General features: G+C 38.6%; 1 protein-coding gene across 4 annotated transcripts in view; it reads right to left on the reverse strand.

Moving 5' to 3' along the window:
* PPP1R9A (protein phosphatase 1 regulatory subunit 9A) overlaps window positions 1-14,520 on the reverse strand; it is a 264,322-nt gene that overhangs the window by 52,611 nt on the left and 197,191 nt on the right. For all 4 annotated transcript variants that reach the window (XM_045827667.1, XM_045827666.1, XM_045827665.1 and 1 more), the window contains one exon: window positions 13,283-13,438. In XM_045827667.1, the coding sequence (XP_045683623.1) occupies window positions 13,283-13,438 (156 nt within the window). The remainder of the gene's footprint in view (window positions 1-13,282; window positions 13,439-14,520) is intronic.

Here is a 14,520-nt window from a genome sequence, read left to right on the forward strand (position 1 = left end):
TTCAGGGCTCCTGTTCTGTTTCAAGCCCTGGGGTCCACACAGCTGCAGGTCTGATCCTGCTCTCCTTCCCTCATGACATGCTTAAATCTGACTCTGTCCCACTCACAGCACTCATCTTGCCCATGCAGCTCTTGCTCTTCTCGCCCTCACTGGTTCCAGGGGCCTCTGCACTCTCTCAGTCTCCACAGAGGAAGCATCCCCAACCGGATGACTCACTGGGACCTGACAGTGGCTGGCAGCCCAGTCTGACACGCTCGAGTGGCCTCACGACTGCAGAATCACCCGTCCTCACACTTCTGGACTCACTCTGGATACGGGAAACCAGGGCTCATAGCCGAGAACTGACCTGGTCTAGCTCTCACAGTGAACTGCTATTAAAACCAGGACTTGGAACCTTGATCTTTGGTTCCTGATCCAGGGCCATTTTCCTCAGAAAATAAGGATTAATTCGACAGGCATTTATGAAAGAGCTGTTACATGCAAGCTCATGTGAAAATAACTCTTTCTCCTTCTAATAAATATCAGTGTTAACCTACCCTACCAATATAAAATAACAAACTAAAATGGCAAAAGTACTTAGATAGTAGAATCAATACATTATTTATATATAAACATAAATATATGCATGCATGTGCACATACATACATACACACATATATGGCTATAAGGAATTCTTTTCCGTGGAGATCTTGCACTTCAGAGTGAATACACTTGGGCACCCGGCAAGTCCAAGTGCCTAGGTGACTCTGGAGAATCTGCAATTATTATTGACAAGAAGATCAACTCCTTTCTCTTTCTGCTGTGTGCCAAGTGTAAAGAGTACAGCAGGTCCTCAATGTGCATTTTGTTGTTGAACGGTGTTTCATTATAATGTTGATGAGATATTGAACTTAACTCTTATTTTTTTCAAATAGCCTGTGGTAAGGTTGTTCTAATTACACAAGCTTTTTCCCCAGTTCCAAGAGCTTGTCTATGACTTGAATTCATCTCAGGCCTATCATGTACCAGTTACACGGTGTTGGAAAATTACTTAACCTCTCTTACCTTCACTTTCCTCTCCTGTAAAATGCAGTTCCTCATAGGTCTTAACCCTCCTTATTGAAAGATTAAATGAGATAACCCACATAAAGCTTTTAGCACAGTGGTTAGCAGAGAATCAGCCTTCTGTAAAGTTAGCCAAGATTAAGAAAGACTAATCAGTAGAACTCAAATATAATTACTTCTCAGTTAAAAGTGCTTAATGCTATAAAAGGTCACACATGAAATAAAACAAACACCTCTGGTTCTATTGGAATAACAGCAAGAAATCAAAAGGGCAGATTTTACAATGAACGCTGCAACTCTGGGGAAGTGCCAGATTTTATTTTCTCAGTGGTTAAGTCCCTATAGGGTAACCAAGCACGCGGCACACAACTTGCTGAGATTCTGGGTTTTCTTTGTTCCATTACCGTGACCTCTAGCAAGCTGCTTCACTGGGCCCCTGTTTCCTGTATGAAAAATGAGAGCGCTAGATGGGAGGAACTACAAGGCCCATGCAAGTACTACAGGTGTGACATTCACGCAGTGGAAGCCTGGAAATGGTTGTCATGGTTGCAGTCTAGAAATTCTTGTCCAAAGCCAGCATTTTTATCCCTATGAATGCATATGCCAGATTAATCTACTGATGTGTGGGACAAACTTAGGTAAAAACCGTCCAACAGACAAGCTGGTCTTCAGTTACCCCACCCCTCCTATCTCACCAAAACGGGTAACAGAAGAGAACTGAACTCATGAGCAGAGCACTGATAAAAGTGTGGAGTGTTCCTAAGTGCAGCCAAATTCTTCAGATACAGGAGGGAAGAATGAAGTGTGTAAATTGAGACATTATTCGGAAGAAACACAAAAGTTTTCATGCAAAGTATTCTTAGTACTCAGAAGGCCTAAATTATAATATGTGATTCTTGTAATTCTTATGGATATTAAAAGAACTTCTACAAATTCACCAGTATTAACAGCAAAATAAATCAACTGACCTCTTTCATTTTATAGAGAAAAAAATGGTGTTTCAGTAGCTCCAGTTGCAGAGCTAACAGGTCAAAGCCTGGTTTTATAAATTTCAGTCCATGGCTTTTTGCACTGACACTAAATTTCTTACATGACCCTTTCTCTTTTTTTTATCATCTCCGTTAGCATTGCACATGAACCTGTGAGGGAAGCAAGCCAGGCACTGTCCCTCTCACGGATCACGGATCACGTGGGGAAGGAGGCTCAGGGAAGTCACATGGCCTCTTCTAGCTCCAGCAGACGCAGGGGGTCTGATGCCCCTGGCCCTCTTCTTCCCCTCGTGGCTCACGTCATCTGAACCAGCTCTGGATGCGTTTTTCACTGAAACCTCACATAAACCCCGAGGCACACGTCACGGTTGTCACCTCCCAGAGGAGAAAGGATTACTCCGTCTGGAAGCCATGGACACTCGCTCATGCTGGTCTCTGAGCATTCTGACACTGAATACAAAGTGGTGCCCAGCCAGCTGCTGCTATTACTTATGGAACTTTGGAAGAAATACCTGCCTCTTTATTCAACCAGCATTTACTGAAGGAGACTGTGTGCCAGGTGCTGTACTACTCACTCAGGATTTAAGAATGTGACATGGACTTGGCCTTTAAGACACTTAATTAAAGGGAGGTTAATAAACACAACCTCCTGAGAGAAGTTCTCAGATCATCCTGAGAGAAACACCAGGGAAACCTGCTCCTAGATGGCCCGATTAGTCTATTGTTCCTATAACCAGGCCACATGATGTTTGGCTTTGGCCTATTTGTCCTGTCTCCACCTACAGACCCCACTTTCCAGGCAAAGTCAGCACAATGGGCCTGAAATACCTCCATGAGGAAGAGAAAATCACTCTTCAAAGAGGTGAAGCCACTAACAAGAGAAGCACAGTTGGCAACAGGTTAAGTTTTCTTATTCTAGAGCAGTTCTCCTTCATGTCCAATAGCCTTTCCAGAGTCACGTCCAAGGGTTCGCACATCACCCCAAGACTGGTCCTGTGGACTCACTACAGGCCGAGGAGGGCAGCAGGACTGGTTCGTAGAAACAGAGCATGAATAACCTGTTGGAACTTTTGGCCTTTGGAGAATCTGGGATTGGACAAAAGAACTAGGAAGGGAGGATGTAAGCAAAATCCCAGGTCAGTGTGTTTCAACTTATAAGACCAGTCTCCCATCTCTTCTGTCATCTTGAACATTAGCGCCACAGAGAGCCACCCCAGGATTACAGAACAACTAAACACTCGCACCCCTACAGAGAACAGTGGCTCTCAGGTAACAGTCTGCATGTGTACCTGCTGGGTATACTTTCTGCCTATTTCTCTCAACCAGAGGAACATGTGCTCCTATCACAGACTCAATATAATCCAAATGTAACTGCACTAGAAAGAGAAACATCCTTATAAATTAACATAAATAATATGATTGAACTTTTGCATTGTCTTCACTTATCTTGTGGAAGCATTATGGGAAAGATAATTTTTTAAGTGAAAAATATTATCTTTGCAGGCAAGCTTTTAGGAGAGCTCAGGTAGTGGAGATTTTGCGAGCACATTAAGAGCAACATTCTCTGCTCTTATGTTAGGACAAAACAGTAACCGGTATACTTTATGATGGCATTTCAGCATTGGAATGACAATTTTTACAATTATCTTTGGGATTATTTGGAGTCTGTTTTACCCACGGCAGTATGAGCTCCACAAAAGAAGGAATCAGAGCTGTTTTTGCCTCTACTTTGGTGCTGTTGAAGTGAAGCTAAGCTATTGTTCTTTATAACTTCAGTCCCAAGCCTTCCATATGGAACCTATCTGTCCATGAACAAAACTGTTACTCTCAGGGAAGAGTTTACGCAGAATTCACCGAAACTGGCAGATAATCCAATCTGAGTGATGACACTAATCGCAGCAGATGTGGCACAGGGTGAGGTACTCGGACAAGGTCACTCTCTAAGTAGGAACTCATCAGCTGGTGATTAATGGTGAAGGTGCTGGACGTAGGTGACAGCCCGTAATTACAGTCCCTTTGTAGACAAATATTTGTTTACTGCTAGGTAAGTAACATTTATAGCTTCTCTACATGTTAATGCAAAGTTCTATAAAGAAAACTTTATTCTACTATCTTAATGCATTCATACCTGTCTTAGATTATTTTTGTACAGTCATTATGACTTGAGTAAATTAACGATTTTTTTACACATGATTTTCTTCCCTTAAGATGAACATACACCTATCTTTATGGGATGCTAATGCCCATGAGTGCTGAGGAGGAGGGGAGGGCCGGAAATACTGGGTAGACAGTTTAACTGTCTGGTCTGCAGTTTCTAATTCAGCCTCTTCCTACTTCCCACGAAATCTGCAGTGAAATCACATTAGAAAAAGAAAAACTCACAAGCAAATAGACACTAAAACTGCTAACTAAAATATGAAAAAGTCATGAAATTGAATCAAGAAAAAACAATCCAAACTCTACTCCAAAGACAGAGGTGCCACCCTCACTGACTGCTTTACTTTTTTTTTTAAAGATTTTATTTATTTTTAGAAAGGGGAAGGGTGGGAGAAAGAAAAGGAGAGAAACATCAATGTGTGGTTGCCTCTTGTGTACCCCTACTGGGGACCTGGCCCAAAACCCAGGCATGTGCCCTGACTGGGAATCGAACTGGTGTCCCTTTGGTTTGCAGACTGGCACTCAATCCACTGAGCCACATCAGCCAGGGCCTCAGTGACTGCTTTAGAGCTCGAGTCTGTCCAGTGAGGATGTTGGGGAACATCTACTCTCCTTCCCAGGAACTGTCCTCCAACTGGGCTCTCCAGCTCTCTCAGTATTCCACAGTCACTCAGAAAGCAACTACTAGAACAGAATAAAAATGCAGGAAGTTGGCTGATAGTGCCATGTTGTACACTTTTAGCTGCAGACCCCAAAGTAGAACAAAATAGACAGGGTGGTCATAGTAGTTGCTTTGATAGCAGGGAATAATCTTTTCCCTCCTCTTTAACTTTGAAAACTAAGTGGCAAATTCTGGAAATCTTGCACCTTAGTGTAGAGAACTGTATTCTATTACTAGACCGGAAGCTGGACACATAGACACATCCCCCTCATAGAGGTCTAGAGATGGGATTCATCATCACACACATGGATAACTGCTGACTAACATCAAATGCAGAAAGGGTTTTTTTTTTGTCTCATTTCAAGGTAAATGAAGGAGAAATAGGCATCTGATACCCTCAAATCAAGGTAAAAACAGTATCAACTTGAAAACTCAAATAAGCAAACCTGTGAAAATGATGTATTCTATAGTAAAAAAGATGTTTTAAGGTAACTATGAAATACCAGGATGGAGAGAAAGTGAAGAAGCATGAGAAAGGGATGAGGAGTAAGAAAACTAAAAATGTAATAAAGAATTAAGGCATGTTAAGGGGCTGAAGATTGTAAATGAATTTAAAGTCAAAAGCATACATAATGCTACAGAAAACGGAATCGCTGATATGAGAGGACACATTTGAGAACAATCTCAGACACCAAAACAATAGGAAATGGAATAAAATGTGAAAAAGATAATAATGACACTGTTTCTGGAAAAAGAAACACAGAGAGGTGAAACTGAGTAAGCTGAGACTGTAACTATTTGTTGTACCTGTTTCACAAAGCTAACTGAAAACAAAAAATGTGACACTTAAATTTTAACAACAATCCTGTCTTAGAAACCAAGATTGTATTATTTTATATGGAACATTCAAATGATATTTTTTTCTTAATTTTGAAAATTATAGATGTAGAAACCACTTTTTAAAAACTTAAAGATAATTCTTAGTAAAAACCAATAAACATAAAAGAAATGTAAAACATAAAATGAAATGAGCTCAATTAGACCTTGAATAATTAAACAATAAATTTAAATTGCTAGCTTTCCTTAGATTCCAAGATGATGTGTCTTAAATTTACAATAAAACAAAGTGCTACAGTTAGGTTTATGTTAAAAGTAGGCACACACATACACACTAGTGTGTTTATCCAGAAACTACAAACAAAAGTAGCAGATTGTTAACATCAGGCAAGGGATACTTAAAAATCTTTAAGTCATATTTCATGTGCTTTCAACATAACATTGAAATAGATAATCAAAGTTGTTAGACCCAAAATACTATGAGGTGTAATTTTACTAAATGGCTCTGTTTATTAAGTGGTAAAAGTTAATAAGGATATAGAAGGTATAAAATACATATCACTTTTTTCATAAGAACCCATATTAATCTGTAATAAAAGTACTACCTTAAAAAATCAAAACTTGTAAAACAATGTTATCTGCTCACAATGTAAGAAAATATTAAATTAATGCAAAAAATTACAAATTAAAAACTGTTTCCTCAATTATTCAAGTCAAAGAGAAAATGAAAACAGTAAACATGTAAAATATAGACTACTTGCAAAATGATGACAGGAATGCATATGTGAACTAAAATAAAAGATGTGGCCAAAGGCCTAATCAAAGAGAGATTCATAGTGTTAAGTCCTTTTGTGTTTTAAAAATAAAGTATTACAATAAATTAAGTGTTTAATGCAAGAAGCTAGAATAAAAAGTTAAACATTCCTAAGGATAATAGGATAATGGAATTCAAAAAAATAAAGGTAGAAATGACTAAATTAGGTAGGGGAAAACTTCCAGTTTAGTACAACACAGCAAGCTAACCAAAGGTATTTACAGCCTCTCCTGAATTCAACCTCAGAGATGCCAAAAAAAGAGAAGAAGGAACATGAATGGGCTTCAGGGTCTCACTGATCAATGCATAAAACAAGCTTGTGAGAAACTCTAAGACACAGAACACAGATATTTCTAAATGTTTGGGAACAAAAATGAAGATCTGAAGTAGGAACATGTCAGCAACCAGGAATGGGAGTCAGCATTCTAACTACTGCATCACCTTCCGCAGGTGTCCCAGGTAAGCCTGCACCTGGAGCTAAATCAGGGACAGTCTACCGCGACGACCTGAAGTGTGGATGGTCCTGGCTGCTGAGTGAATCTTAGGTCCATGCGGCGAGACAGCGGCGCCAAAACAATGGTGAACTAATATCAGGGTGGCACTGCAATCCCATTCGAGGTGGAAAGAAGTATAGGTGAGTAGGAACTATTTATTTTGCAAAATGCATAGCTCTAAATACATTTAACTAAAACTCCTGAAATACAAACAATAAAATTGGAGGGGAGAGGTAGATGAGAGTATGCTATGGCTATTATTTTGTTAAATGGTAACGACATGGCTATTGATCTGTTTTCTTTATTGCTAGGAGAAAATAACTCCAGGCTGAGTCAAAGCTACTCAAGGGAAATCTCTAGAAAAATAGAATAAAATGTTTAACTTTTAGGCCGCAGATGAAAATTTTCTGTATCTAATGACAAGTAGGTACCAAATTAAAAAACGATAAGAAAGCATGAAATTAGAAAATAGAAAATAAGTTAGCAGATTTAAGTTCCAATATTAAAGTGGCCAAAGTAAATATAAGTGGGTTAAACTCAACAGTTAAGGACAAAGCCTCCCAGGGTCATACAAAGGTAAGATTTAGGAACAGGCTGACTACATAAAACACATTTGAATAAAAGGATACAGAATGGCTAAAAACAAACAAAAATAGAGAAAATAGATGCTATGAAACAAAAAAAGGGGCAGTGTTGAATTTTTACTATCAGATAAAATTGAATTTGGGGTAATATCCATCATAAGCTACAAGAGATGTTATAATAAATCAAGAAGTTCTAATGATCCTGAACACTTATGTGGATAACAACAAAGATTTAAAATATATAAAACTAAAATTGATAGAATTACAGGAAAAAACCTGTAGCTTTTGATTTAATATGTGTTTCAGAATTAGGTGATAAGATAAAATGTAAGCTGTGCTATAGAAAAATATGTGTTTATATTGTTAATCTTTTAAAAAATAGTTTATTTTTGTTGTATTTTCCCATCACCATTTATGCTCCTTATCCTCTCTTCCACCTCCGCCCCGACCCCGCCATCACCACACCACTGTCCACGTCCATGAGAGTCTTACATAAATGAAAAATGTATATAAATTTCATGTCCAAACACAGAATGAGAGTGCTTATTGCATATGTGAGGAATATTTAAACACACTGATTTATGCTTTAAGTTACAAAAGTCTCAAAAATTCTAAACAGCTATCATATGGAATATCTTTTCTGACCAGAGTATAATAAAGTTAGAATCCAATAACCAAAGGATAACAAAATAAAGGTCCATATGCTTAGAAAGTAAAATGTCACTAATAAATGTTGTTAAAGATGAAATCCCAAGAGAAAATAGATGTAAGTGTCCATGACATCCTAAATGCAAAAAATTGTGACCTGTAGCTAAAGCAATATTCAGAAAAAATTACATTTTTAAATATACTGATAGAATGTAAGTGTTATCAAAAAATAAATGTTGTAAATACAACTAATTAATGCCAATAAAGAAGAAAGGATAAAAATAAAGATATTGGCAGGAAATAATAAAATAATTTTTAATTTAAAAAGAAACAATAGGAATGTAAAAAATAACATTACAGACAAAATTCCAGGAAAAAAACTAAAAAATAAAAATATGCAAATAAAGAAAAGAATAAATAGGGAAATTAATTATAGATATTCAAGATTTTAGTATTTTAAACTTATCCCATAAAAATATAAGTTAATAAATATGAATGCCTAGGAAATATATGAGAAATGTATTCTTGAGAAATGCAAATACAGCGTCTGGCACAAGTAACACCTCCCCTCTTTTTTTTTTTTTTTTTTTACAAAATCATAAGCATGTAATTCTGTAACATAACAATATCACACTCAAGCACACCATATGACATTTTAGGTGAAGTGTTCAAATTAAAACATAAATTATTACACCCCTGTTATTACCTTACCAACCACACTCAAAAAGGCCTTACTTCTGCCAGGCCCTGTATATCAAAACTGGCCCATGAAAAACTTGAAAATCTGAATAGAGTAACAGCTATCATAAAAGGCATTTAAAGCCTTCCTCCACAAAGGCACAGATGGTTTCATAGCTGAGTAATGAATGACAAACTTTCAGGGAACAGTAATTTCTACCTTATGCAAGTCATTAAGTCTCTCTTATTAAAGTCGTTTCTGAAAATAGAAAAATAATGAAACCTTGTTAACTTATATCAAAGCTAATATAACCTTTGTGGCAGCTGAGTAACACACTATTTAAGACTTTCTGTTACGTACAGATGGACGCTTGTATGTAATTGATAAGGGGGCTATAAAATTCTCGAGATCAGAAAGTAGACTTGACTTAAAGAGCTATATTCCATAAATTTGGATTAAAAGAGTCAATGTGATAAAAATGCCAGTTTCTGCAAGATAATTTACTAGTTTAACGTAATTACAATAAAAATTACAAGAAGTTTTTTCAAAGGGGATTAATAAAGTGATTCATATGCTTTCTTTAACAAGTTCAAAAATAATTTCTGAAGTTAGATAGATATGATTTATTCCATCAATGTTTAATATACATTCAAAAGATATTTCAGCAAAGAATGAGAAAATGGAACAGAATATGAAGGTTGAAAGCAGTCCAGAGTGTAAAAAACACAAATTTTGTATCTAATAATGCTGGCTCTCCAACCCAAGGGAAATGGGGAAATGAGCACTTAATACAAGTGCAAGCTGTCTTGTTAACTATTTGAAAAAAAAATTAAGTTAAGGTACTTTTTTGTTGTATACTAAAAAATTCCAGTGTATTCTTGATGACATTCATTCACCAAATATTTAACCTCTATTTGCCAAGGGCGGTGCAAAGACTGAGGAGGAGACAGCCAGTGGAACAGAGGAGCTGCAAGTCCACAGGGGAAGATACAGAGCAGGCCAAAAGTAGGACTGACGGAGACAATGTCAGTCCAAAGTCCTTTTCCAAACGGTATGACACGTACTTGTGCTTGAGACAATGTAATTAAGAGAACTCTCTGTGATATGAGACTTTGCACAGATTCTGATACAACGTGACTAGACACCCCCTCCCGAGGTTTTATGCATAACCTTATGAAAAGTAGCTGGGTTATAGAGTTTTTGGATACGTGTGTTCATCACATGCGGAAATGTAAAACTGTGACATGGACACTGTGTAAGAGGCTGGGTAAGAGTGCCACGCAGCTGCTGCTTGGGGCAATCTCCTGAATATGTTAATGTTACATATAAAACAAAAGAAAATCGGTAAATTAGATAAGTGAAATGATGTGGTATTTGTTCTTAAAGTGGGGACAAACCTCCAATTCTTAAAAACCAAAATTAAAAGAAAACTACAGGTTTGGTTATTCAGGCTAAAAGCAAATCAGCTCTGTATACAGAATGGGCCCAGCGCACGCGGCGGCCTCCAGCCAGGTCCGCAGCCATGTTCTGTGAAAGGTCAGACTGCAAGTAATTTAGGATCTGCAGACACATGGTCTCTGTGCCACCACTCAACTTGCTGTTGCTGCATGAAAACAGCCACGAACAATAAATAAATGGATGCCCATGGCTGTATTTGAATAAAACTTTATTTATAAAAAAGGCAGCGGGTTAGGTTTAGGTTATGGGTTATTGTTTGCCCGCCCTTGGTCTAGATCATGCAGTCATCTACCCAATGGTGTACACTTCAAACAACAGTTATGGAGTACTGAGTCCTTGGCTCAATTCAGAAAATGAAGGACAGAACTTTCTATAGAGTATTTCTGCATTTAGGCTTTAGCTTCCACAAAAGAATGTGGACCCTACTTCCAGCTCAGTTATCTACGAAACGACAGGGACCATACTCACCTGGCAACATGAAAGAGTTATACTACTGTAGGCTTTTGCCAGGGCATACTGCCTTGACTTTACTGCCTCAAAGCTGGATTGAGAGTTACAACATGCAAGAGAGACTTCTTAAAGAACAAGGTCCATCTGCTCTTCGAGATAATCTCTATTCTTGGGCCCAGTCACAGCCATGGGGAAACAGGTGCTCTGAATACACCCCTTTCTTCCACTCACCCACTTCCTGCAGAACTTTCTTATTCTGCAGCGCTTGTTCACTTGAAAATACCAGTTAATCTAGAAAGCTTTTTTAAGAAATGGTCCTAAGACAGGCACTGCTATAAGGAAATTCTGAGTTTTGTGATCATTATATAACAGTGTACACTTTATTGTACTGAAACATTAATATCTGATTTAGAACTAGGAATAGTTATTTACAAGCCATTTGAAAAAAACCATTATTTTGCCTCAGGGACTCTGTGAACCATATAAATGGAAATGGTTCAACCTGACTAATAGGAATAGGTGGAAGAAAAGTGGGCTCTCAACACACAAATAGGTTCTATATCAACAAGAAAAGCCATCTGGTTGCAACTCGGCATTAAATATCACAAGTCCCCCAAATATTCATATTCTTTGATTTAATAATTCCTTTGTGGGAAATTATCCTAAAGACAAGTACACAGGTACTTATTATAGTATTACTTTTAATAATAATAATTTTTTAAAAGACCTGGAAACATGGACACATGGAATAAATAGGCTGACAGCTGTCAGAGGGCAGAGAAGGAGGAGGGACTGGATGAAAGAAGGTGAGGGATCAGCCATAGAACATATGTGCGTGACTCACGGACAACAGAGTGGTGACGGCCGGCAGGAAGGGGGTGGGGCTGAGTGGAGGCAGGCAAAATGGGGGGGTTGGTGGGGACAGGTAATGGTGTCAACAATAAAAATTTTAAAAGAATAAATAAAAAGACCTGGAAATAAAGAATGTTCCAAAACAAGGAATTAGGATAAATCATGAAAGATTCATAAGATGAAAAAGGGAAGAAGCATCACTTATGGAGAACATTTAATGACATGGAAAAATCCTAATAATTACAAATCTAAATATAGAGTAAGAACTTAACACAGTATATATTAAATATATAATCCCAAATACTACAGTATTGGGATTATGGATGAATTTTTGTATTTATACAATTACTTATTTTCCAAAACTCTACAATGAACTTAAGTTTTTGTAAGTAAAAACTTATACTTGAAAAGTACTTGTGAGACCACTTTGATACTGGTTTCACAAGTGTACATCTGTTATAGGAATTAAAAAGGCAAGTCAATACATTAGGCATGTTAAGTATAATATCAGACTGTATGAATCTAACCTATTTATGACACTTCAAAATTAAAAGTCGATATTACAAATAAAATTAGAAATCATAACTCTGCAATTACCAATCTTGTTTTCCACGTATAGGACATTCCCCCCTGCCCCCCAATGCAGTCAAGTCCCTAACAGACTTGAAACCGCAAGTGGTTTTCCAGCCTCAGTGCGTGAGGGTTATTGTGGGGAGGCTGTGAATAGTAACACGCCTGTCTTCCACCATGGAGGATGTCCCCTGGAACAACAGAGAATAACGTGCCTGCGGCCCCACTCAGCACGGGGAGTTTGTGTGGTCATCTGCACGTGCCCCTCAGGACCCATTCTTGTCTGTTCTGACAGCTCCTGCCTCGAGAGCACTGACCTCTCTGGAATTCACCACCAGGTCTCCCAGACTGCCCTGTCAGGCTTTGGCCACTGGGAGACCTCAGCAGGAACAGAGAAGGGTCTGGGTATACATCGCCCTTGACCCGTGGTGCAGTTTTTACAGTGGCTGTGTCTTATAAAACTGCGGGTGTTGAATGGCCCTCCTCCAGGAAAGTCATCTCCCTCTTCGCCATTCAGTCAAAGACGGTAACGACGGCCTGCCGCTGCCCAGCGGCCCTGTGCGCTTCACCGTCTACTCACTCTGTTCAAAGTTCATTCACCGAACTTTCTTCAACTACACCGTTTGGTTATGTCATTTGACTCTGCTGGGACCTTGTCTATTTTAGGAAAAGAAAATAAAAAAACTGTTGTAGAAATCACTGCCTTAAAGGAAAGCTCATTGCCAGGTCCCAAAACTTCTAAAAAAAAAAACCTGGAAAAATATAACCTGAACTTACCATGAAAACTGCACATTTAAGTTACCGCTTGAAACTATGGAATAGACAAGTTGTGAGCTGTCACTACACAAGTAACATCCAAGTTAGTGATAGTAGAATGAGATCCCCTTAAATTTTACCTTGAAATTCAATGTGACCCAAGACAATCCATTATTAAAAGGCTCTATTTTGAAAACTGGTTATTCTTGCTCCATCTTTCAAACAAAAATATATACTTAAAAATGAAATGGACAGGCACTGGAAAGCATCTTGCAGAGCAGAGGCTTACCTCTTTGAACTTGTGGCTGAGCTTGGCCGTGTCCAGGTCTGACGGGGAGAACATGTCCTCGTTCTCAGGCAGCTCAAAGACTTCGATGGCCATGTCACCGCCAGGAAGGACAGGTCCTACCTCGTCCTCCTCTTCGTCGGTGGCATATTCTCCTGTCTGAAAGGAAGGGGATTTCAGAAATCTGGCTGTCCTTACCCCAGGTGGAGATGGGCTATTTGAGAATATGTCACAAAGAGAAATAAAACATCACCAAATTATAAAAGGGTAAGTGGGCTTTCAAGCCAAGCATGCCTAATGCAGCCAATGTTATAAACAAATGTTAGTTCACACACTCAAAGGGACATGTACACCCATGTACAAGCGCATTTCTAAAACTCTAATAGTGTCAGTAGCATCTTTAGTATAGCAACAAACATTTTCAATCTAAGGTATTTGATGGTTTTATTAAATAAAACTACGTTGCTAAGGGAAACAATTCCTTTAAATTCTCACCACCTGTGTGAGTAAGTCACCTGGTACTGGGAGCAGGGAAGAGGGAGAGGGAGGTCAAGAGACTCACAGAGTTGGCAGGGACCTCAATTACGCCTTGCGAAAGCTTAGCGGATTACTTCACCTAAGCTTTAGAGTTCAGCTGGTTCTGTTTCATTCATTTGTTTAACTGGTGTGGTTAACTAGTGGCCTAAAGGGTAATCCAACGGTTTGTAAAGTAACCTCCCACACTGCTTTCCTGCAGAGTACTTTGAAAAAGCTTAGTATTTTATCAACCCTAAAAAAAAAAAATTCATGTATTCTAGATCACCAATTTTTCTCGAGAAAGCCAGTGATCTGGCAATATGGTAATACTGCCATAGTAATAACTGGCCCTGGTCAGCAGTGGCTGCCCCTTTTGGAGGGGCACCACAACTTCCGCACCTCCGCATTATTCTGTGCTGTTAGCTTCCCCGCTTCGTGATACCCCCAGGGCCCCAAAGGTGTCTGAGTTCATATCCCCTGAGATGAACGTTCCTCCTGACCCCTAAACTCTGTAACATTATTAGCAGGTGGCTCTGCTCCTGGCAGCATCAGGCTATGAGACGCTAATCAAAATAACTTTCAAATCTATACCTTATGATATAACTTAAAGACAGATCACCGATTCACAGGGTTGAAAAAACAAAGTTTGTTTAATTCATCTTTGTTCCTTCAGGTAGTTTGATCTAATACATAAAACAGATTAAGAATTCATGTTGCCTTAAAAA

Source organism: Phyllostomus hastatus, unplaced genomic scaffold, assembly GCF_019186645.2.
Source record: "Phyllostomus hastatus isolate PE091 unplaced genomic scaffold, TTU_PhHast_1.1 phas_scaffold_78, whole genome shotgun sequence".
Taxonomy (NCBI): domain Eukaryota; kingdom Metazoa; phylum Chordata; class Mammalia; order Chiroptera; family Phyllostomidae; genus Phyllostomus; species Phyllostomus hastatus.